Here is a 24,932-nt window from a genome sequence, read left to right on the forward strand (position 1 = left end):
TACTTAATTTTCAAGTCTCAGTTCAGAGGTCACTACTGCTGGGCACTGTCTCTGCTCCCTGAAGGCAGTCAAGATTCCAGGCCTCCCCTGTGACTTCCCTGCCTTCACACTCTCCCCTGTGACAGCCCTTCTCCAACCTCACCTCCCACTTTGAGCCCAGTCAAGCCCTGCAGGTCAGGAACTACATCTTACTGTCTTTGTACCTACTGTCCAGGACAGAGGGAGAATCTCAGTGGGTTCTTTCTCAAACCAAAAATGGCTTTTGAATGAATGGATACAGGGCAGAGTAAGATGCACGCCACGAAAGAGTTACACATGTCTCTCTCTTTAATACATTTTTCACGTTATTGAAGTAAAATCTGCTAATTGTAGAAAATTTAGAACATGCACATAAGTAAAAAAAAAAAAAAAAGTGGAAAAATTTTCTATAATCCCATGTCCACAAAGTTGACTGCTGCTAAACATATTGGTGTTTAGCTCTACGTTGGTCTTTCTCTCTCTGTTCCTTTGCCTGTCTCTGACTTTCTCCTGTATATATAAACATATATTTTACAGAAGGGGGTTTTGTCCATACTACTTTTTCCACTTAATACATCCTAAATAATTTTTCAAGTCATTAAATATTCTAGTACATGTATTTTTTGACTTCATAACTGTTTTTTATTTAGAGATTACATATGGTTTAAGGAGATATGTACAGATGCCAAGGTGACAAGAGGTGGACTGTGATGGTTAAGACTATGTGTCACATTGGCTAGCCCATGATTCTCAGTGGTTTGGCAAATATGCAATCATCCTTCACTTTGTGATCTGATTTAAGCAGCCAACCAGATGAAAAGGGAACTTCCTTGAGGGTGTGGCCTGCATCCAATATATATGGATGTTCTGGCAAAGCTCACCCTCTAAATATTCCAATATTTTTAATGTCTGCAGGGTTGTCACTTACCAACTGCTTACTATGTGTGAGGCACTGTACTTAGTGTTTTGGTTGTATTACCACATTTGCAACTCCCAACACCTCTCATATCCTGGGAGCCCTCTGAGGTATGTAATACCACTATCCCTCTTTTCAGCTGAGGAAAACTGAGGCACAGAGTGGGCAAGTAATTAATTCAAAGTTTAACAGGTTCTTAGTGGCAGGGCAAAAATCAACTTAAGTCAGCCTGAATCTGCAGTGTTCCTCCATATGGATACACCATAACTAAAATAGGCAATCCCCTATTAATGGCCATTTGGGTTGTTTCCAAATTTTTGCTATCATAAATAGCACTGAAATTAATATCCTCGTAGCTAAATCAGACTAAGCTCTCCAAGAGCCAGGACCAACTCCTTAAATACTATCATGGGCCATCAGGTCATTCATGTGTGCTCGGTAGAGCCCATGGCTTACCCAGGAAGTCATCTGAGGACAGCCTCTCAAAATCCCAAACCTGGAGCACTAGCACAGCTGGAGTTTTACACTCCATCTTCTCCAAGGAAAAGATATTCTCCCTCTTGGTAATGACCATTTGCTTCTCAGCTGGGAGATACTGAAACGGAAACAGGAAGCGCCAGTTGAAGTTCCCCTCTCCCGTCAGGGAGTTGTAATGAACATCTGTCTCTTGCCTGTCATCTTCCAAGCCCTTTATCCACCTGAATAAAGATAAGAGAAAAGTAAACCCTCAGAGTACATCACTCAGGCATCAGTATTACCAAGATTGACTTAAATAGTTTCAATATGGTCACAGCTCAGAGTTTAAAAATTGTTATATATAGTTGGCTCAGATGGAAACTTTGAATCTGTAAAAGGAAAATAGGAAATCACAGGGTCCACAATAGAAATGAGGTTCTCATTCCAAACCAGGTTGGGGAAGTGTCTCCACTTGTTCTTGAGTGGACCCGAAGCCCCACGCAATAAACAGGGAACATTCAGGAAATGCGAGGGAAATCTGTATCCAAGGGCTTCTGAGGACACAATTCCACTCTGTCCGTTTCTCTCAGTGTGCAGTGGAAGTGCAGTCCGAGGAGTTTCCTCTCACCCTGGGAGCCTTTATAAAGGGTGCTGCCTGCGGCCCTGAGTGTTAGAGCAAAACCTCCCATGACATTGGGAGTGACTGGAGTCCTCTAAAGTTGGGCTGATTTAGACAACATGTTGGGGGCAGAAGCCAGATTGGAGTTGGAAGAGAAGTGAGTGGGAGGGCAGGAAAGGGAGAGAGTGAATATAAGCATCTCTTTCAATACACTTAATAGCCAGAGTTTTGAAAGTCCCTACGTGAACCCTTCCGGAATCCTCCTATATCTTGAGTCATGGTAAATGCCTCTTTACAGGACATAGTAGTCTTTCCAGAACTGGTGATAAGACAGCAATTTTGGGGGATCTTAATTCTGTTTTATAAAAGCCTATTTATTTTCTATCATATTACTTCCATTGCCCCTCCTTGGTAATATTTAACTCACTCTGGTATTCTTATCCTGAAAAAATGAGGATTTGAGCCACTGGACATGCTTTGACTGCCAAATGTGCTGGTAATGTGAATTCTGAAGAAGGAATGTTTCTTGTTTGGGGAAAACCAAGAAATACCAGCAGAAGGCTAAGGTGAGTTTACTACTTCTAAGATGAGTTTTAGCTTAAAGTACAAGTTTAAATCACTTTTGCTTCTGATTTTCTACTGCGCCATCTTTCTGACTGACTAGAGGCTAAGAAGAAGCCTACAAAAACATTCTGTGTCTGAGCCATGATGGAAGAGAGTGATATATAATGCTTAGTTCCCTGGTACCTAGGTGGTATCTTTTTTTATCAGAACTATGTGTCTTAGTCGTCTAGTGCTTCCATAACAGAAATGTCACGAGTGGATGTCTTTAAAAAAAGAAATATATTCTGTCACAGGCTAGTAGGCCAGAAGTTCAAATTCAGAGTGCCAGCTTCAAGGGGAGGCTTTCTTTCTCTGTCAGCTTTAGAGGAAGATCCTAGTCATCAACCTTCCCTGGCCTAGGGGCTTCTCAGCACAGGGCCCCAGGTCCAAAGGACATGCTCTTTTGGTGATATGAGGTCCCTTTACCCTCTGCCATGAGTCCAGCATCGACTGGAAGCAATGGGTTTAGTTTGATTTTGGTTTTACTCTCTGCTCACCTCTCTCTTTTATATCTCAAAAGAGATGGAGGCAAGATACCACCTAATCCTGTAGATTGTGTCTTGCCTCATTAACATAACTACCTCTAATCTTGCCTCATTAACATCAGAGAGGTTAGGATTTACAACACAGAGGATAAATGCATCAGATCACAAAATGGAGGGCAACCACACAATACTGGGAATCATGATCTAGCCAAGTTGATAAATATTTTGGGGAGACACAATTCAATCCATGACACCAGCCAATGGAAAAGTCTAAATTTTAGCTTTAGCGTTAACAAAACTTAATTACATTACAAAAGTTTAACTTTTACTGATAACACTATATCTCTCTACTCCTTTCAGATTTAAATGATAGGTATGTTCTGAATGTTATTCAAAAGGTTTAAGTAACCAGTATTTAATTGAATTGGAGGAAGAAACTAAGACTTGCTCATGGACGGTATTTTTTATAACATAATAATTCCTAGCAAATTAACCAAATAAGATAAATATTTGACAAGGAAAGTGACCTTATCTAATAAAGTGAGTAAGATGGTCTCTTTTTGTGTGGTTTGGGGTAGAGTATCTTCCATGAGGAATAGATTGGGTTAAGGATTAAGGAGGTGAGGACAGGAAGGAAAGAAAGGACGGAGTTGTCGATGAGATGATCTTACCCTTTAACATAAATATCACTTGATTTTTGTCCTGTGAAGATATTCTCATCCTCTAAAATAACATCTTCAGTGTTCCAGATGGTCACTCTCAATTCATACCTGGGGTAAAGAGTGGCAGTGTTAGGTCAAAGACTTGAAAGTGGAATGAACTGGTATTATGTGATTCTGGTATTGCCTTGGCTTCCCCAAATTTGCCAAGTTCAGAAATATCAACACTCAAGATCTTGGTCCCATCAGAACCTAGCGTCCCAACTGGAGACCTCAGATCACCAAGGACACAGATTACTCTGAACAGATCCTCCTTCCATCAACCAACATTTTTAAGATGAGAAACTTGAAGCTCAGAACCACCTACCATAAGACAAGGGCCATCATTTCAACCACCACTACTACCACTGCTGCCACTGCCCACCCCCTGCTTTAACTGGCCAGGTGGAAAGTGAGGTATGATTATCAAGTGCCAAATGATTAATGTAACCAATCAGACACCGGGTCAACTGTCATGATCTTTTAATATGCTACCATGGTGTTTTCCTCTAAAAATATGAGTCCAACTGACTTACCCTTTGGGTTGCCTCGGTGAAATGTCAACAGGAGGTCCAGGCTGAGGCATATCCTTGGGAAACATGTCCACCCACATCTGCAGGCGGCCCTTGTTAAGAAAAGAAGACCTCCTTTAGCTTTGAGGGAAGACGATTGGGGGACCATGGACAATTGACTACTCATGGTTTTAAAAGATTCCTTTATTATAAATAGATCTTAGGTACAGCTCAGTAGTTTTATAAATGTGTAGCATATCTGTTGACAAAGACTGAACTTAAATTTTTATTAAGAATGAGTTATAGCATAAACTAAGAGCAGAAGAAGGGTGAGTAAACTTTTATTGAGTACCTAGTATGTGATAGGCGCAATGCTATGCACTTAACACACATTATCTCATTAATTCTTTCAATATATTCCCACTGAGTAGATGTCATTATTCCTATCTGACAGATGAGTAAACATCTTATCCATGGTTACACAGCCAGTGTGTAGCAGAGTCTGGATTTAATCCTTGTCTATTGACCCTGCTTTTTCTACAAATTCCCAAGAATTACAGAAATAATACTATCAAAAGTATCACGTGTCATTGTTTCCAATGTAGCTTAACATCCATTATCTCCTTCAACACTCCCCACAACCTTGTTTCTGTTTTTCTTATAAAGAAAAGTGAGGCACAAACAGGTCAATGAAGTAGTCTGAGTCCTGTGGCTAATTAGTTGCAGAATAGGGCTTCCCACCTATTGCCTTGAACTCCACACATCAGATTTTATCCTGCTACCAGGGACTAAAGAGCCCACTTGCAGAGAAAGCCCAGAAAATTCCACGCTCAGCTGTGTGGTAGATAGTCTGAGACCTACTGTCAGTTCAGGCAAGAAAGTGAGTGATCCATAAGGGTTTGATGGTCAGGGAGATTTTATATGAAGGAATACAAAGTAAATGTTGGATTTGGGTGGGGGACGGGCTGTGGTTATAAAGGAAGGCTTTCCAGTGGAAGGGACAATGTGGACAAGGGTTTAGCATTTGCAAAAAGAATAAGCAACTCGATGGAGAATTATAGTCCAAGAGAAAAGTGGGATGATTTATTTTCTAAAGATAGGTTAACATTCACCCTAATTAAAAAGTCATATCTCACAGAGCAAAATGAAAGATTCCGGTAACCAAAAGATTTCAAAGATCTGGTAGTGAACTCCAGAGAGCAATCGTAAGCTTTTACATCTGATAATGATTTACCCTTTCATGGTGCTTCCAGGCACATGTTATCACTAGGCCTATACCCAGCCCTAAGGAGCCCTGGTGCCACCCTTAAGATTCTTGGGTGCTAACCGAAAGGTTGTTGGTTTGAACCTACCTAGCAGACCTGTGGGAGAAAGACCTGGCGATCTGAATCTGTAAAGATTACAACCAAGAAAACCTTATGGGGCAATTCTACTCCATCACATGGGGCCGTCATGAGCCAGAATTAACTTGACAGCACCTAACAACATACCCAATACTGCTGAGATAGCAAGGCTGGTGTTCCTGCCCCGTATACATAGAGCTCATGTACTTTGCCCAAGTTACACAGTTCAAAGCTGGGACCTTGCTTGAGTGTGTGGACAGACCATGAGCTATGGACTCAAAATACCTGGGTTAAATCCAGCTGTACTACTTACCAGCTGGGTAACCTTGAGCAAGTTACTTAAATTTCCTGAACCTCAATTTCCTCGTCTTAAACTATAAGGCTGTATTAAGGAATAAGAGTGCGGTGACTTATTTGTCTAGGAGAATACTGGTATATGCCCCTTGTGTTAGCTGAATTATTAAGAGCACTCTCTTTCACTCTAAAAATGGCTCCTGTGTGGATAAACAATTATATGGTCATCATAATTAGGAGAGATAATTTATGTGAAGGACCGAGTACACAGAAAGATCTTAAAAAAGTTTGTCTTCTCTTCCCTTCTGACTCCTAATCCAGCCTTCTAGTCATTTTTTCCATCAGAGCTGTCTTCTTGCCAACTCTTCAAGATAAGTCACCATCTGTTGCCTTTCTGGGAAAACTACGGGCCATGTGGCTACTCATCAATTTTAGACAAGGTCTTGGGCATATCATATGGGTTTTGAATTTTCCCAAAGGTCAGGATTATTCCAAAAAGAGTTTGATAACTTAAATCATAAAAAGGGGTGTGGTGGGGGGGACCACTGTGTTCAACACTCACTCCCGGGCAAAGTTTCTCAACATTATTGACATTTTGGGCTGGATTGTTTTTGTTATGAGGAGGCTGTCCTGTGAATTGTAGGATACTTAGCAGCATCACTTGACCTTTACTAGATGCCAGTAGCACCCATCCCAACCCCCCCCACCCCAATTGTGACAACCAAAAATGTCTCTAGACTTTGCCAAATGTCCCCTGGGACAAAATCATTCCTGGTTGAGAAGCATTGCTCTGGGGCACACAAGATTAACTTTTAGGAGAAAAATCACATTCCTTGAGGTTGAATACTGCTGTCAGAGCCAGACCATCTTGGCTACTACCTGTTCCATTCCTGGCTTATCCTTGTGGTACAGTGGTCGAGTTTCAATGTGTTCAGGAACCAGTCTACACCCAACCTCTGGGATATCCTCCCAAGAGTGTAGAACCTTCAGAGCCAAGTGCTCATAAGACTCCACGATCTCATCTGCATGGAGGAGAGAAAAATGAAGACTCGTCAGGTGTGTGTCCTGCAAGGAGAGTGATGGGCAGTCAACACATTTTTAATGACTCTCTTAAAGGTTATTTTAAATATACTGAAGAGCTAGGAGAGGAAAGAGGTAGCAAAAGAGAAAAAGAAAAAAGAATGGATAGAGGTAGGAGTAGAGTGGGGGGAAGGGAAAAGAGATGGAAAGTGCAGAGGGAGGGAAGTGAGATGCGACTACTAGCAGAGTCCCCCTAGAGTCTGCGAAGCACAAGCTTGGTTTCAAGGTATTGGACATGGGACGTTTCCTGGAGATCTAAACTGCTTGCTAGTGCCATAGTGTGCAAGGGGTCTGGGAATCAGAGGTGGCCCTGAGCAAGCTGGTGGACTGGGCACTAGATATGTTTATGCTGCCCTTTGGATGTCTCTTATCTCTTCTCATTATTTCTTGGGACTCCCTCCCTACAATACCTGGTCTCAGGAAAGGTTCTCTGATCTGTCATTTTACCAAAGTGGAGTATTCTGACTTGCTATTTTGATTTCAGAGGTTATTTTGACCTTATCTTGCAGTTAATTCTCCAGAAAAACTCCAGCCTCTTTAGTACTCTTGCTGTCTCTCTTTCGCTCTCACTTTTTCACTCCTTCCTCCCCTCCCTGACTCTGTCTGCCTATCTCTCACTGTCTCTCTCTTGCTCCTTATTTCAATCTCTATGTCTCTGTCCAATAAAATTTCTCACACTTTTCTCATGGATTTGCTAAGAAATAAGGACAAACCATGATTTTTTTTTTTAATATATATATAATTCATGATAAACTTTACTGGTAAAAACAAGACACACAAAATAAAACAAAAACTTGTAGAAGAATAAAATCTTCTTGACAACATTCAGAATGGCCAAATTTGACGTAGGAAAATTGAACTTCACTAAAAAGGGTGGGACAAAAGAGAAATCTCTCAACAGCAATAATCACCATGAGTAAAACTCAAAACAAACAAACTAAAACTTTGTCATAAAGTTTAATCAGTCAAGAATTGATCTTCATGAAGATAATTTCAAATTTTTAATGGGCAAAAAAAGAAAATTGTTTAGTTATGAGGTATGCAATGTTGACCAAGGAGCTAATTGACTTAGAGTTTATGGTGAAAAAATTTTCTCAATAGAAATTTATCAGTATGTCATGAGCCCACCATCTGGATATTGATAATTGCATGCAAGAACCTTCAAATGGTTCTTGGGGTCAAAATGACAAGGAAAAAAAGAATCTTGATGTCAAAGTAGTGGGATCAAAATAAGAATGTCAAAACATCTTATACCCTGTCCTTTATTGGGATCTCTGCATCATTAACCCTGCACCATATACAGTATAGGGAATTTTAAGCACCAAATTGAGAGGTTAGCGTTACAAAAATTGTTTTGTACCACTGAAGTAAAGGTGGCTTTTTTCTCATCCTAATTTTTTTTTTTTTTAGTTTATGGGAAGCCTTTATGGCTTTTCCAAGATCCCTGTATGGCTTGTTGCTGACATGAACCAAGATGCTCGTATGAAAAATCTGTTTCTTGGTGTTGAAATAGAAGCCTTGGTGGTGTAGTGGTTAAGAGCTATGGTTGCTAACCAAAAGGTCAGCAGTTCAAATCTACCAGGTACTCCTTGGAAACTCTATGGGGCAGTTCTACTCTGTCTTATAGGGTCGCTATGAGTCGGAATTGACTTAACGGCAATGGGTTTGGTTTGGTTTTGTGTTGAAAGTAGAGTAAATTGGTATAACATTTATGGGGGTAATTTGGGTTATGTCCAATTATACCAATTATATTTATATTATATAGGGTTCATTTTAAAGCTATTCCCTACCTCTGACACAAAAATTCTACTCCTGTGATCTATACTACAGAAATATCAGAAATGTGTAAAAATACATATAAGGAATTCACAGTAGCACTGTCACTACAAAAATGGGTACAATTTAAATATCTAAAAATAGGGGATTAGTTAAATAATGGCACATCAAGAAAGTGGAATATTATTAATGATCTTTTCAAAGAACAAAGGAGAATCCAGAAAAAGCAGGGTACAAAAGTGCATATGACACATTTATACATAGAAATGTGACACATTACACACACATATACACCCCAAGTCTGTAATGAAATATTCCGGTGTCGTTATCTCTGAATTTGGGGGGTATGGGTGATTTTTATTATTCTCCTTACTTTTCCACAGCAGGTATGCATTGCTTTTATAATTAGACGACCCACTGTCCCTGTCATGGACTGAATCGCCACCCCACCACCCACTGCCGTTGAGTTGATTCCAACTCATAGCAAACCTATAGGACAGAGTAGAACTGTCCCATAGAGTTTCCAAGGAGCACCTGGTAGATTTGAATTGCCGACCTTTTGGTTAGCAGTGGTAGCACTTAGTCACTATGTCACCAGGGTTTCCTATGGATTGAATAGTGTCCTCCCAAAATATGTCTCAACTTGTCTAGGCCATGATTCCCAGTATTATGTGGTTGTCCTCCATTTCGTGATCTGATGTAATTTTCTTATGTGTTATAAATCCTAACGTCTGCCTGTGGTTAATGAGGCAAGGTTAGGTTATGTTAAAGAGGATTAGGGTGGGATGTAACATCCTTACTCAGGTTAAACCCTGAGCTGACGCAAGGGGAGTTTCCCCGGAGTGTGGCCTATATCACCTCTTATCCTATAAGAGGTAAAAGGAGAGAAGAGCAAGCAGAGAGATGAGGGACCTCCTACCACCAAGAATGAAGAGCCAAGAGCAGAGTGCTTCCTTTGGACCTGGAGTCCCTGAGCCAAGAAGCTCCTAGACCAGGGGAAGATTGATGACAAGGACCTTCCCCCAGAGACAACAGAGGGAGAAACCTTGCTCTGGAACTGGCACCCTGAATTCAGACTTCTAGCCTGCTAGACTGTGAAAGAATAAATTTCTGTTCGTTAAAGCCATCCACTTGTGGCATTTCTATTATAGTAGCACAAGATAACTGAGATAATCCACTAGCCACAGATACTGCTAGAAGCCAGATTTTCAAAGAAAGAATAACATCAGCAGGATGTTTTGCGGGAGTTACCAGTGTCCTCTTCTGTGAAGGATGTTTTTCCAGAAAAGACCTGGTTTCCTATCTGTATTTTCCCAGGGCGAAAGTAGGGTCCATCCAGCTTGTTGTCTTTGCAGAGCTTGGTGAGGATTTCGGTGGGCTTGGATGTATCTCTCCAGGCGTTGTATCCTTCTCTGAAACGTGGAGGAAGGACAGACATGGTCAGGGCTGCCTGCTCACCTAGAGAAGACTCACTCTGATTTCCCTGTTGAGAGGGCTTCCCAGGCATGATATGTGGTGTCCACCAGATTTAACCTGCGGTACTAAATAGTTGGGACTAGGGTTTTTGTTTTTAATTCCTTTCCTCTCTTCTGGATAGTAATCTAGTCTAGTTAAGGACCTCTGCACTTACACAGCTTTCTGGCAAGGCAAGGCTTTTAAGCAGCTTGACATCTAAATCCTTTGCAGTCAGTTTTTCTCTGGTCCCCAGCAGGACAGCCATTCGGCTGCTGTTTATTCTAAGGGGAAAGCCTAGCTCATCCTTTTCTCAGTTTCTTTCTCCCTCTCCCCTTACAACCACCCAAAATTCACATAGACTGATGTCACAGGCAGAAAGTTTTGATGTGTTTTTTAATCTCTAATCAGTGATTTTTCTGGCACTGAGCTTATAAGTATTTCCAACGCCCTCTTCCATTAAAATAGTAGCTGTTTAGTTAAAAATTAATAACTTACAATGAAGTGCACTGAGCAAAGTTTCTTCAAACCAGCCCTGTTGATGCGGAGCCTGTTTGAGTTATTAAAGCTGTGCCTTGCCTGGTCCTCCTAGAACATGGACAACTGGGACATAGTATCCAGAGCCCTGAAGGTGGCTACCAACCTTGGAACACCAACAATGTCTCCGTGGGAAAAAGAACTCACATCTCATACTGGCTCTGCAAGCCACAGATGGCTCGGTGCTTGCTGTAGAAGCGATTTTCTAGGTCGATTTTGGTCTCACCAATAAGGTCATCCGTCCCAATCATGTCATGGTCATAGATCAGGACGGAGAGCAGAGACTCCTTTGGGAATGTGGCCTGGATCTCAAATGACCTGCAATCCAAACAGAGACTTCATGAGTCAAACACATTTGTCAGCACAGGAACCCTTCCCCACTTCACTTTTCAGCAGCCTTCATAGGGAGTCCTGGTGGTGCAGTGGTTAAAGGCTACGGCTGCTAATCAAAAGGTCAACAGTTTGAAGCCACTCCTTGGAAACCCTATGGGGCCGTTCTACTCTGTCCTATAGGTTTGCTATGAATCAGGATTGACTCGACAGCAACAGGTTTGGTTTTGGTTTTTTATGATTCATAGGTCCCTGGGTGGTGCGAATGGTTTGCACATGGCTACCAACCAAAAGGTTGGAGGATTGAACCTACCCAGCAGCACTGCAGAAGAAAGGCCTGGCAATCTGCTCCCGTAAAGATTATAGCCAAGAAATCCCTATGACAAAGTTCTACTTTACAACGTACGGGGTTGCCAGGAGTCGGGGGCCAACTGGATGGCAGCAAATAACAACACAGTTCAGAGGGCAGTGGTGGCTCAGTGGTAAAATTTTCACCTTCCACGCAGGAGGCGTGGGTTCAATTCCTGGCCAACGCACCTCAAGTGCAGCCATTGCTCATCTATCAGTGGAGGCTTGAGTGTTACTATGATGCTGAACAGGTTTCCGTGGAGCTTCTAGACTAATACAGACAAGGAATAAAGGCCTGGTGGTCTACTTTTGAAAAATCAGCCAGTGGAAACCCTGGATCACAGCAGTCTGATCCTGTTGGGCGCAGGGGCCATGAGTCAGGGGCCGAGTCAGGGGCCGACCCACAGCAGCTAACAACAGCAGTTTATACGAGCTCGCTAAATGCTCAGCCACTCAGTTAAGACTTGCTGGACTTTTATTTGGTTTAGTTCATTGAGATAGAATCAATTTTCATTTCCTTTGCCAATTTCTAATAGCCAATGATCTCCCCTCCCGGGGCCATGTCTTGCTGTCTTCAATGAGGTGACAAAGTGACAGAGAGGAGACGCCTTGGGTTTTGGCGTTGCAAAGGCAGATTTCCAATGTTTGTTTCAAATCTTCAGTTTCCTGGTTGTATAACTTTGGGACAGTTATTTAATTCCTCTCAGCCTCCTTATGCATAAATGGGGATAAATATGCCTTCTCTATAAGCTAGGATGGTGCTTCAATGCAGTGTTGTTTATATAAAGCTCCCATTTCACTGCCAGGGAGGGAACCGGTGATCAGTAAGCTGCCATTCCTTTTCCCCTTCATTGTCGTTTCACCAGGAGAATGCCAGCCGGGTTTATTTTAAGTGAAAACTCTATTGAGGATGGAAAACCATAGCAACATAGACTTGAAGGCTGAGTGCTGTCTCTACAAGCCCCTGAGCCCTGGAGAGCAGGGGCCTGCCTTTCCTTCTCTGCATTGTTGGAACCTGCCCTGCAGGTGTAGAAAGCAATCACTTAAGAAAGGTTTGCTCGAACCTTAGAGCTCTTAGAAACCAGCATATTCAATACCTTCATCTTATAGGTTAAAACAAAAACAACCCCATTACTGCCGAGTCAATTCCAACTCATAGTGACCCTACAGGATAAAGTACAACTGCCCCATAGGGTTTCCAAAGCTGTAAATCTTTGTGGAAGCAGACTGCCACATCTTTCTCCCAAGGAGCTGCTGGTGGGTTTGAACCGCTAACCTTCCAGTTAGCAGCCAAGAACTTAACCACTATGCCACCAGGGCTCCTATCTTACAAATAAGGAAGTTGCAATCCAGAGAACCGTGCCTGGTCCAGGCTCATCAACCAGGCTGAACCGGGACAAGCACCAGTTTCCTGCCTCCTCGTTTGGTGCTCTTTCCACCATGCCACACCAGCACAAGGCGTCTCAAGGCATAGCAGTGTGGTCGGATTTCCCGTGACCATCCCAATGAGTTCCTGCATTTGAACAGATACCTGAGAATTCCATTTTGAGAGAAACCCGGCGTTTTAGGGAAGTGTCTCTCTGAAAACAAAGCAAGGACATGCCAGTGTTTCTCCTGCTGCCACCTCTAGAAGTTCTGGATTCTGGCAGCTCTGGGACAGGGTGAGATGGGCTGGGCTGGGAGCAGGGGACAGAGAGGAGGAAGGAGGGAGAAAGTGGGCTCATCTTTTCCCAGCCTGTCTGGGTTGCTGTCCTTATGGTCAGGTCCACTTTGTCCTGACACTTGGTCCCTACTGCAGCAGGCATGGCACTCACTGCATTGTCTGGAGCCAATCAGCCCTCCCCGAAGAGAACAGACACTTGCTTGACAGCCCAGTGATTATAACGGGCTGAAGCAGCTCCATGGGCAGGGATATGGCTATGGGGGAAGAAATCCATGTGTCTTCCCATCCAGAGGCATAGAACTGCCTTTGCTGGGCAATCCTACAGTTTGGACTCCAAACTATAATTGATATTCTGGAGGCGTCTCACGAGGGGGCCTCCAGCCTCGGATCTTGAGCTCTGCCATCTCCTAGGTTGCCACCCAGTAAGGACTTATTAACTGCTTAACTGCCCCTGGCAGCTGGGCAGAGGACACAATTCTCTGGTCCGCTCTTCAAGCTGTGTGCTCACAGACGAACCTTTCCTGAATTTTAATTGGGCCTGTCATTAAGAGAGATACTGAAAGCAGCCTACCATGGTTGGACTTGCAGTCACTCAGGGCAAAACTGGGCTTATACCTACTGTGTGCTGATGAAATACGGCCTGTAGATATAGTGGCAGTTTGGGAAAAGAGAATGTATCATGAAAGCAGCAAAAACTGAGTTCGGGGAAAGCATTCAGTGTCTCCAGGCTTCAGAGCAAGGATGTTGTCCCATTGTTCCTCGTTCATTTATTCATTTGACGTTTATTATGCACCAGGTGACAGGCACTGCGGTTGTTAAAAAAATGACTAACAAGTATTCCTATCCATGGGGAAGGAAGAAAAGAAAATGGTGTAGTAGGAGGCAGCAGGGGCTTAGCAGAGTTATGGGCTGGGTGTTGTGAATATACCTGTCTGGGCAAAGGAGTAAGGAAGAGTTCACAGGGATGACACCTTAGCTGGGACTTAAGCATAGATAGGAGCCCCCTCTGTTCCAGATACTTGGCACTTCTGGCCTTAGCCATCTGACCCCAACCAAGTCAAGTTCTCCTATTATACACGCTCAAAGGACCACGCACCTCACCTTTATAGCATTCATCTCCCAAGCAGCTTTATGTTTGTCTAATCTTTGGTAATGATTCACACACTTGGCTGGTAACCAAAAAGGTTGGAGGTTTGAGTCTACTCAGAGGTACCTTGGAAGAAAGGCCTCGCGGTCCACTTTTGATAAATGAGCTGTTGGAAACTCTGCGGAGCACAGTTCTACTCTGACACACACGGGGTCGCCATGAGTCAGAATCAACTTGACATCAGCTGGTTTTTGCTTTGTTTTGTTTTTTGGTTTTTGATTTTGGGTTAATGTCTGCCTCCTCCATGAGCCTGTAGATTCCAGTGAAAGCTGGGCTATGACACCTGTACTTGACACAGTACCTGCCACACACCCTGTCTAGTACCTGAATGACTGACAGATTAGAAGAAACAAGCACGTGCAAACCACCCCCAGTTCTAGGTCCATCATGGCCTCCCTTCCCTCTGGACTCTGCACAGGCTATTCTCTCAGAATCCCATCTTAACCCACCCCAGACACCCCCAAGATGGTCAGGTGCCGTCCCATGTGTTCTCATGGGACCTGCCACATTGTCACCATTGCCCATTTAGTCAGCGTTCTCCTAAATATTCATAGGAGCCTCAAAGAGATAGGCCACCATGTCCCAGCACCGAGCACAGTGTCCAACGCATGATGGATCCCAGTAATTGTGAGGAGTGAATAAAGTTCTCCAGGTGAACACGAAAAGGAAGGCCATGTCACAGTGGGGGCACGGTGAGGGCAAAGGCTGGTAGGTGTGAAAGAGCAGGGTGAGCTGCGGGACTACTTTAACCATTCATAGACCACATCCTCGGACCTTGTTACTTTTCTTTATGGTTAATTTTCAAGGCAAAGGAGATAACAGGAAACATGCTGGGAAACCATGAGAATGTGAGGAACTGCCCAGGCTTGGAGATGCGTCTACCACCTCAGGACGACGCAGGGACAGGGTTCCATACATCCCACTGACAACTGACTGCAGGCTCAGTCATCCACTTATTTGTTCGTTCATTCTTTCGTTCGACAAATACTTATTTAGCACCTGCGCTTTGTCCTTGCTGTTGAGGGTCCCTGTTCTAATGGAGCTTACATTCCAGTGGGGAAAGGAGAAACAGGCAATAAGCACAGAGATACATCATTACACGTCAGACGCTAAGAGGAAATGTAAAAGAGGGCTAGGACCCAGGGCATAAGAGGTGGAGTCTCTGAGGTCCTCAGGGGAATATCAAGGCAGTGAGGTCCGCCAAGAGAGATCCCCTAGACCCTGAGTGCTCTGAGAGCCCCTCCCCACTGGAGCACTGTGGGATTTAGGAGGCAATTTTATTCCTGAGTGACAATTCAATACGCATCCAACAACATGTTCACAGATGGAGGCTTCTGGAAGAAGACCTGCAATTCTAGAAGCAGGTGGGACTATTTCGTCATCCTCTTTTGTTTTCCACAGCTATAAACCGGGAGCAGTAAAACCAGTGGAAGTGACGGCACTGTGGTGAAAATAGCTAGGCGCCTGACACAATGAAGTGCCCGTTACACTGACAGCAGGTGATGATAAAGTCCCTCTCTGGGTGCAGGGACCCCCGAGTTAAGCTTCCCGGCACTATCATTTTAATCACTCCCATTAATTTGAACAGGCGAGATCATTTATTGCCTCATTTCCTCAGGGGCAATAAAATATAAGAGGCCGATGCTGATGAGATGTCAGCCGGTCCAAAGAGATTACAAATGTGTAAATGAATTTAAACGAGGCTAATGGAGATTTCCTCCCTTGCATCTAGCTAGGTGCTCAGGAAGAAAAAAAAATTAAATAGGCTTAAAATGTATCCGTTGCTAAAATGATTATCAAGGGGAAGGGGGAAGAAGCTAACGCCTTTCAGGTATCCGCTCTGTCCTAGTACAGAGAATGTGCTAGGTGGTTTGCATGTTTAATTTTCTGGAGGATTCTGAGAGTCAGGTGTCACTATTGCTACTTTACCAATGAAGGAACTTGGGATCAGAGAGGTCAAGCCATCTGTACAAGGTTACACAGCCTGTAGGTGGCAGAGACAAAGGGAAACCAGGATCTGCTTGACTCTAAAATTGATGGCAGCCAGGGCCACAAGCTCAGACATTTTCAGGGCCAAGCAGGGAACACGAATGTGTGACACCTTGTTGAAAGACAAATGAGGGTGGCAGGATTGCCATAAACTGGAGAATGCCTCGCCCACCTCAGCATACACAAACGCTGTGAGTTTAAAAACACTGCAAGAAAACAAAATACAACTGGGGGACAGAGTTGAACTTTTTGACCTCGGGGTTCACCTGAAATGAGGTGTAGGACTAAAAAAAGGACTATATGGTAGAAAATAGCCTTTGGTAGGAGACAAAGGACCAAATTTCTGGCCTTGCTCTCTCACGTACAAGCAGTGTGATCTTGACTAAGTTTCTCCATCTTTCCGTGCCTCAGCCATTTTCTTTGTAAAATGGAAATTTCAACCTGCCCAAAGGCAAGAGGCTGAATTCAACGACCCCTCAAAGTGCCTCTTGAAATCTAAGATCTAGGAAATCATTACTAGAAAATTGTGGGCACAAAGATCATCGTGTACCGCCAAATTCCTGTGGGGACCAGGGAGAGAATTTGGCCCTCCTCCACGAATACAGATTTGGTTGGCTGTTATCAAGAGAAAAGTCAGCACTTAGCCTCCAGCCACCATTACCCAGACATGCTCACACACACACACCAACCTGCCCTGGGAGCCCCAGAAACAGGGCAGCAGTAAACACAGAAAAGACGATATGGTGCAGCCCAGGTGGCCACTGACCTGCCAAAGACTGGGTTCAGTTGTTTGGGGATGTATTTTTCCCGGTCTTTGATTTCGGTTTTGCCAAGCTTGATCACAATGTAGGGATCTGCTTTCCCATCTGCATCAGCTGGGCTAAGATTAAACGCCTGCAGGAGGGGGAGAAAGAAATTCCCTTTAGTCCACCTTGGTCAGTCAGTGTTGGCCCCACGCTGGAATCAATTAGGAGCTTTAAAAACTGCTGATGCCTGAGCTGGGTCCCCAGATAGCCTCACTTAATTGGCCCTGGGCGATGGGCTTTTCCAAAGCTCCCTAGATGATTCTAGTGTGCGGCCAAGGTTAAGAACCTCTGCTTCAGCCTCTCTGTTTTGCTGTTAAAGTTGTCGGCTTTGCCCAAATTCACCTTTCTCCTGCATCGTTTCCAGTGAAAAGCTGCTCTCACAGTGTAACATGGAATGTGCTGGACCAGGAGGTGGAAGGCATGCCTCTGAGTTCTGGCTCTCCTTCTAACTAGTCGTGTGTTCTCGGGCAAGTCTGTCCTACTCTCAGACTTACCTGTGAAATCATGGGGTGGGCCTTGAAGGCTTCTCCCAGAAATAATGGACTCTGAACCTGTGACCCCATGAATCTTGCATTTAGCACTGGCCAGTTGAGTGATGGTCTGTTTCTGAGGTGGGAGTTTGATGCCAGACAAGTGGGGCCTTAAACTACCCATGAAAAGCAAAACACTTTCTGGGGAAAGGCTGGGGCAAGGGGCCGGTGAGGAATGGTGTAAAAAAGATGGACATACTCTGCAGAAACTAAAGCTGAGTGGGAAACTCTCATTTCTAGGACTCTTTCCTAAAGAATGTCATAAGCATATAAAGCTTAATTTTCAAGGATGTTCATTAGCACTTTGTTAAATAGTCAAAAATTGTGAACAACCTGTATGTCAATTACCTGGGGAGAAACTAATCCCAAGTAGCCCCCACTTCAGTCTTTAACACATCACCCCATTTTAATTCTCTACATAGCAGTTATCTCTGACATTCGTCCATTTATTTATCTGTTTCTTGGCTTATTTTCACTGACGTGCTTAGAATGCATGGCAAAAGCACGTAATCTAGGGATGGGGTTGCAAAGGTGAGGAGATGGGATTTTTTTCTTTACACAACTTTTAAGTAGTATGATTTTTTTTTTTTTTTTTACCTTTTTGGTGTTTTTTGAATTAAAAAAAGACTTTTAACATGTTTAATTAATTACATCTTAGTGTGAGGGAGCAAACCACATACTACCACCACTTCTAGAAGTGTCACTGAAAAGCAGTGCTGCCATAACAGCAGTGAATTTATCCTACTCCCCTGTAACCCGCCCACCAAGCTCTGATTCTTTATTTGTCAAGTCCCACCTGCCCTCAAGTTCCTGCCCAAGCCCTTCTCCTCCACACTGCCTCGTGGACAGGAGCCTGGCTGCACCCCTGTGCTTGGTCTAGAGGGTACTGGACACATAAAAGGTGTGCAAGTGGACTCTTAGTGAATGGATAATGAGGAAGGGGACAAAGTCTTCTCTAATCTCTGGTCCAAGGACATTTCTCCCTCTGCTTCCTATTATTCATCCTCTCTGGGTTCCCCAAACTGTGTCCCAAGAGCCTTCGTTCTGAAGGGTTTTCTGTGACGGGGAGAAGTGGTGAGGGCGAATAAGTTTAGAAAGTGCTGTTAAGGATTCAACACTTAAAATGGGTTTTTTTGCTTCAGGACTTCTCAAAGCCTTGAAGGTGCTAATGAGCTTTGTGAAATTCAGAGGCTGGGGAGGGAAATGAACATCGTATGCAACAGCTCTTGAGCTTATTTGAACACAAAGCCTTTTTCCTGAGGAATGCCTATTATCTCCTTGAACACAAGTGACCTCCGTAACAAAACGTGAAAAGTCTAAACTATCCTGCGGACAGATGTTCAGTAATAGACTACCTGGCATTGCCAATGATTCCTGACAAGTACTTCCAACCTTTCAACTAGACTTGGCATCCTTGAGGGTCCGGACTGTGTCCTTTTCATCACAGCATTCCTGGTGAACAGAACACACTGACAGGAGGTGGTGGCGATGTTGACAACGACAAAGGACCATGAGTACTGCGTGATAGAAGAACGTTTAGTTCTCTCTTCTCGTTAAAGAATGATTCATCTTTATTTTATGTTTTTAAAACAGGATGTAGGCAATTTAAGCAAAGAGTTAATATAACAATAATATTGCTTCAATCAAATAAGATTATGAAAATCAAGTTCAAGGTTGGGAGATGGAAACACACACACGAACCATAAAGGTTCATACGGTTGCTTTGATTGAACGCCAGCTTTGACCCTGAGCTTCCTGGCAACCAAGTCAAGAGGGTTTATAATTAAACGTTCTAATCTCATTATCAAAAAGGGAAAAACCTAGGGAGATGAAGTTTTTCTCAGAAATATGTTCTAAATGAAATTTCTGACAACAGTGCGGAGGTATGGCCACGAGGAAAGGATTTCACAGTGGCAGCTGCCTTGTTCTACCCTGGCTCTTCCCTCTAGCTGCCTTGCCTGCAAGCTTCCTGCTTCAGTCCTATTTGGTTTCTTTCCCAGCCAGCAGGCAACCGCAGAGGACAAAGAAAGCTACACAGAGCAATCCTAGATGCCTGGAAAGTATTTTCCCCGCCAGCCTAAGTGAAAAGCCAGGAAGTGTCCATGTTGCTGACTCCATGCCCCTCAGAGCAGACGAGGATGGCTTACCGCCACAATGTACACCCGGATCAGAACTTTGACTGGGTAGTTGGGCGGGATCCCTTGCTGAATTCTTAGCTGTCCACTGTCCTCTGTGTTGAAATCCTCAGGACTTTTGTAGATGCAGAAGGAGCCCTGGAACCATAAAGAGCAACCCACTCAAACAGGATGGTCACAAGGCTCACCAAAAACCATGCAGGGCACAGTGCTGGGAGAATGAGCACAGGCTGGGTCCCGGCAGGACCTGAGCTGGCGCTACACTTGCCAGCTGGATATCACTGGGCAAGTCATATAACCTGCTTGCACCTCAATTTCTTCGTGGTACCTTGATGACAGGTACACGCGCATCTTCCTTGCAGGAAAGTCAGATGAAGTTTTGAGAGCCCTCTACAAATGAGTGCTATGCTAGTACTTTCCCTCATTATCTCATTCAATCCTGACCCCGGTGTTCCCACTTCCAGATGCAGCAGTGGAAGGTCAGGGAAGGTTAAGTACACTGTTCAAGATCATGCAGCTAGTAAGTTTATAACTAGGATTCAGATTGGCAAACGTGTAACACCCACAGTGTTTCCAACACACCACACTTCATATAAGGACCCTGAACTACTACAAAGCAGGTTCACAGTAAATGTTAGCTACTATTTGGTAATGCTGACACTGTACATCTTCCAGAAGAAGGATTTGTGTTGTATGATTAGTTTAATTGTCCAATAGATAGGTTTGCATAAATTATACGCTTGATATCAGGTATGGGAGGTGGGGTCCAGTCTACTGGGGAAAGCAAAGTAAAATTCAGTGGTCCTTTCAAGTAATGAGCCTGTCTCCTTGTATTCCACCAGACCGAGCGCCAACCCATTTCACTGGCCACAGAAGAAAATATCTCAAAAGACTGGGGCTTGGTCTTGTGGGGTTCTAGAGAGGGTCTTGAGTAAAGATGAAGGATTTTCCTTACACCTACCCCCCACATAATCCCATTGACAGAGTTGAGTACTGTCTGATATTTATGGGCAGAGAGAGCCAAAGCAAAAGACAGGCCTTGGAACCTACCTTAAACTTTCCTATGACTCGATCTCCATCAAGGCCGTGGTCCTCCTCCATAGACTTGCCTCTGAAGAGCTCAAAGGTTTTCACCCAGTCTTCAAAATTGTTGAATTTACTCTCGAGATCACCATCGTATATCTTTAGAGAGAGGGGAGAGAGATTATGCTAAGAGGAAAGGAGGCTCAAGAGCAATTTAATGAAAAATAACGAGATATTCCAAAACTAGCCTTGATATATACCCCTGGGAAAAAATCTAAGAGATCACTGTTAATTTATCTTTAGTAAAGAAAGAAACATGATTAGTTCACCATTCCTACTATACTCTGAAATTTATAAAACTTTTTGATGAACTTTGAAATTCCAAGGAGCATAGTTAAACCCAAACTTTAAAAATACAATATATAGATATAAATATGACTAGCCTTTTATTTTTTGTGTGTGTTTTTTGTGTTTTTGGGTTTTTAGCCTTTTATAGTTAATTAACTTCTTTGGTTGTTAGCTATAGACTGTAATACTTTTAGGAAATTAAAATTAATAAACATTCATTAAACATCTAATTATTAACATGTAAAGTGATAGAGTATTTGTTTTTATTATCATGCATATAGACATAAATTTTCTAAGTGGGAAATGAGGTAGTATCCACTTTAGAAATGCAAAACCAAATTGAGTTTTAGGTTTGGTAGTATAATTAAATTCTTATTCCAATTTTCTACTAAAATTCCTTATCCAGATGAAAAATTTTCATATTCTTAATTTACATATGATAAATATTCCATTAGCTAATAGTCTCTGCCTGATGTTAAGATCGGTCTGACAGACCGGACTTCTTTCAGAGTTAAAACTCCTGCTATTTTCAGTGCATAAGCACGTGCATGATGATGTCAAGCTCAAAGAGGTGAGCCAAGGGAAACACAGAGACTGTAAATTCCCTCAGCGGAGCCAGGTTAAACAACTATAAGTTGTGTCTCTTCACACTATGAGGATGTAAAAAACGGAAAATGAGCAAGCTCTGTTGTCTTTGCTTACTTGCTTGTTTTATTGACATGAATTTCTGTGCATCAGTGATTATAATAAAGACAAAGTAAGTTGGTTCAAACAAGGGCATTACCAGAGTAGACCGCTAACCAAAAGGTTGGTGGTTCAAACCCACCCAGTGGCTCTGTGGGAGAAAGACTTGGTGATCTGCTCCCGTGAAGATTACAGCCTAGAAAACCCTATGGAGAAGTTCTACTCTGTCACATGGGGTCGCTATGAGTCAGAGTCCATTCAACGGCACCCAACAACAGAGTTGACCAAAGCCCTCCCAGAACCCCAGCTTTTGAGCTGCCCACCCTACCGACGGCAGATATGACTTTGTCCACATACCTGCAAAACGGCCAGGTTGGGGATTTCACCTTCTTTGGGTTGCTTCTTGAGCATTTTGTCTTTCTTCTTCTTTGGGCCATCTCCTATGTCTACCACCACCTGGTCTCCTTTTGTCTCTGTGGATATTCATTGGAAATTGTTAGAGGTCTCATGGCTGTTAAGATTAGAAGAAGCAAAGCCAAGCTCTCTCTCCCTTCACTCTGGCATGTGTCATAAGCCTTCCTTTTAAAAAGAAATAGTAACATTTTGCTGTAGGGTTGCTAGTGTAGTCCTGCAAACTGGGCACTCACGTACAAATGTAATGTAAAGGATACCCCAGGCTGGGCAACGTGGTAGCCTGTCCTAGTATATGTAAGAGCACATTAAAGTAGGCCCAGAGAGGGTAAGCAATTTGCCCAAAGCCACCCAAATAGCAAAGAACCCGCCCAGGGTGGAGTGACTCCAAAGCTTGTAGTTACAATCCCACTCTGATCATATTTTGTTTAGGGACATGGCTGGTAGGTATACCCCCAACTGAGCAGCATGTGTCTCAAAAATGTTAAAGGTCTTACACAAAGTCATGTGAGCTTGTTGCTGTGAGTTGCCATTGAGTCTCCGACTCATAAAAAAACAAAAAACCCAGTGCTGTCCAGTCGATTCCGACTCATAGCGACCCTATAGGATAGAGTAGAACTGCCCCATAGAGTTTCCAAGGAGCACCTGGCGGATTCAAACTGACGACCCTTTGGTTAGCAGCCGTGGCACTTAACCACTACGCCACCAGGGTTTCCTCTCTGACTCATAGCAACCTTATATATAACAGAACAAAATATTCCATCTTCATGATCATTGCTACGTTTGAGTCTATTATTGTAATTATTATAGTGAGATTAGTCAATAACTTTTTACTGTCAGGCTCTGGAGTTAAGCTGCCTAAGATGGGCTTCCAGCTCCATTATTTTCTAGCTGTGTAACCTTGGGCAAGTTACTCGACCTCCTTGTACCTCTGTTTCATCATATGCAAAGTGAGGATAACATTGCCTATGCCTATGCCTATTGAAATGGCAATTATTAGTGGCCTGAAGAACTGACCTGGCTCTCATTTTCCTTCTTCTATCAGTGTCACCTGAAGCAGCACGGGCTGCTTGATTTACTGTTGTTTTTAGACCAAGACCCACAGCTGGCTGGAGTCGAGTTTGTGGTCATTTCAAATCCCAAGCCTCTTCTATCGAAGCTTCTACCTAACCAAATCTACCCAATCCTTGTAAACTGAGTTTTGGAGCCTGAATTCAGGCCTTGGCATACACCTCATTTAAAGTTTATTGTGTTGGTTTTGGCCTGTCCTCTTGGTGTGTTCCTATTTTTATTCCTCTGTTTCTACACTCAGATTGTCAGTGTAAGGACAGGAGCCAAGGGGTCAATTTCAGCACTGAACTGGATTCAGGAGACCTGAGATCTGCTCCCAGGCCAGCTCAAACCAGCCGTATGAACTTTTTCATCTTGCCATTTTCCCGAGAGTGTTTCCTCAATTGGGAAACACAAGGGTTGAGCTCTGATAGATCACCCGTGCCTTCCATTTTATAATTCTATACAAAAATGGCCCCTTTTATGTCTAAGTGACCTCAGAACAGCCACTTACCCGTATTGTCCTTTTTCTCCTTGGGATTACTCTCCTTTGCCTTTTGAGAAAAGAGGGAGATAAGATTACTACGCTTAATTTATTCATCTTGACTGGTAACAGTTCTATTCAATTATCCCAGTTCTCTGCATTCCCAGAGGTGCCATTTTAAAATAGAATTTAACACAGCTTCCCGGTGCCCCCCAACCCAAGCACCCTCCAGATGAAAACTCACTGCAAAGACCTGGAACTAAATGCTGTGAGCGAGGCCTAGCCCTAGAGAAGAAGGACCCATACAGCCTGGAAAATTGCCACAAGCTGTAATCTTCCTGGACTTCTGCGTGCAGGCTTATCTCAGCCATTGGGAAAGAACCTTCATTCCCTACTTTTTTTTTCCATCTTTCCAAAGCATCACCCCAGCCAGCATTATGAGTTCTACCTATTGGCACATTGGGTCATTGAGTCGGTACCAGGGACTGGGAGGGCAGCAGAGAAAGGGTAAGCTCACCAGAATTGGTAGTGATCACCACAGTAAAGGGAAAGAGGTTGGGGGAGGAACAAATATTTGGTTTGTTCATTTAACTACGTCACAATACTTGTGAAATAGTGCTTTTTTTTTTTTAGTGCTAGATGAAGAAACCATAGTCCTTCCATACTAAGGAATCAGAAGAGTTTCTATGATAAATTAAATATAATTACTCTAATTTTCCTTTCCTTTTTCACTCAGAGATGAAAAGTCTTGCCAAATTCATTCACTGAGCTTTAGCCTTAACCCCCAAGGCCACTCCCCACTGGTTCTCCAGTTTTAAAGCTCAATTCCTTTCTTTTTCTTGTACATGAGGCCCTGCCTTGTCAGCCTGTCAGGCATCCTATTTTTCTAAGGCCAAGGTCTCTGTCTTTCCATATGAACTTGGAATCCTGCTGGAGGCCTGGGGCTATCTTCAGGTGTACCTGAGGCCCCAATACTGATATCCACCTGCCCTGACGGCCTGTTTCTCCTTCTGGGACCTCCCTGAGTCAGACTGGTGGAAGATCCTCCAGGTGCCCTGCTGGACTGAAATTCCTTCTAGCCTTTATAACAAAATCTGTGTCCTTGTCTAGCCAGAGGGTGGGGACTTTAAAATTCGAGGTCCCTGGTCCTGCCAGGCTTTTTGACCTTCTGCAATGAACAGACCCACAGCTGACT

At 43.4% G+C, this 24,932-nt stretch overlaps 1 protein-coding gene across 1 annotated transcript in view; it reads right to left on the minus strand.

The window, feature by feature from the left end:
- The window catches only part of FER1L6 (fer-1 like family member 6), a 155,169-nt gene that overhangs the window by 14,774 nt on the left and 115,463 nt on the right, over positions 1-24,932 (minus strand). The window contains exons 28-38 of the mRNA XM_049854179.1: positions 23,768-23,807; positions 22,150-22,265; positions 20,788-20,919; positions 19,750-19,875; positions 17,033-17,160; positions 10,937-11,107; positions 10,052-10,212; positions 6,824-6,966; positions 4,332-4,420; positions 3,769-3,867; positions 1,391-1,632 (exon numbers count right to left, since the gene is read on the minus strand). Coding sequence (XP_049710136.1) covers positions 1,391-1,632; positions 3,769-3,867; positions 4,332-4,420; positions 6,824-6,966; positions 10,052-10,212; positions 10,937-11,107; positions 17,033-17,160; positions 19,750-19,875; positions 20,788-20,919; positions 22,150-22,265; positions 23,768-23,807 — 1,447 coding nt within the window. The remainder of the gene's footprint in view (positions 1-1,390; positions 1,633-3,768; positions 3,868-4,331; positions 4,421-6,823; positions 6,967-10,051; positions 10,213-10,936; positions 11,108-17,032; positions 17,161-19,749; positions 19,876-20,787; positions 20,920-22,149; positions 22,266-23,767; positions 23,808-24,932) is intronic.

This window comes from Elephas maximus, chromosome 15 (assembly GCF_024166365.1).
Source record: "Elephas maximus indicus isolate mEleMax1 chromosome 15, mEleMax1 primary haplotype, whole genome shotgun sequence".
Taxonomy (NCBI): domain Eukaryota; kingdom Metazoa; phylum Chordata; class Mammalia; order Proboscidea; family Elephantidae; genus Elephas; species Elephas maximus.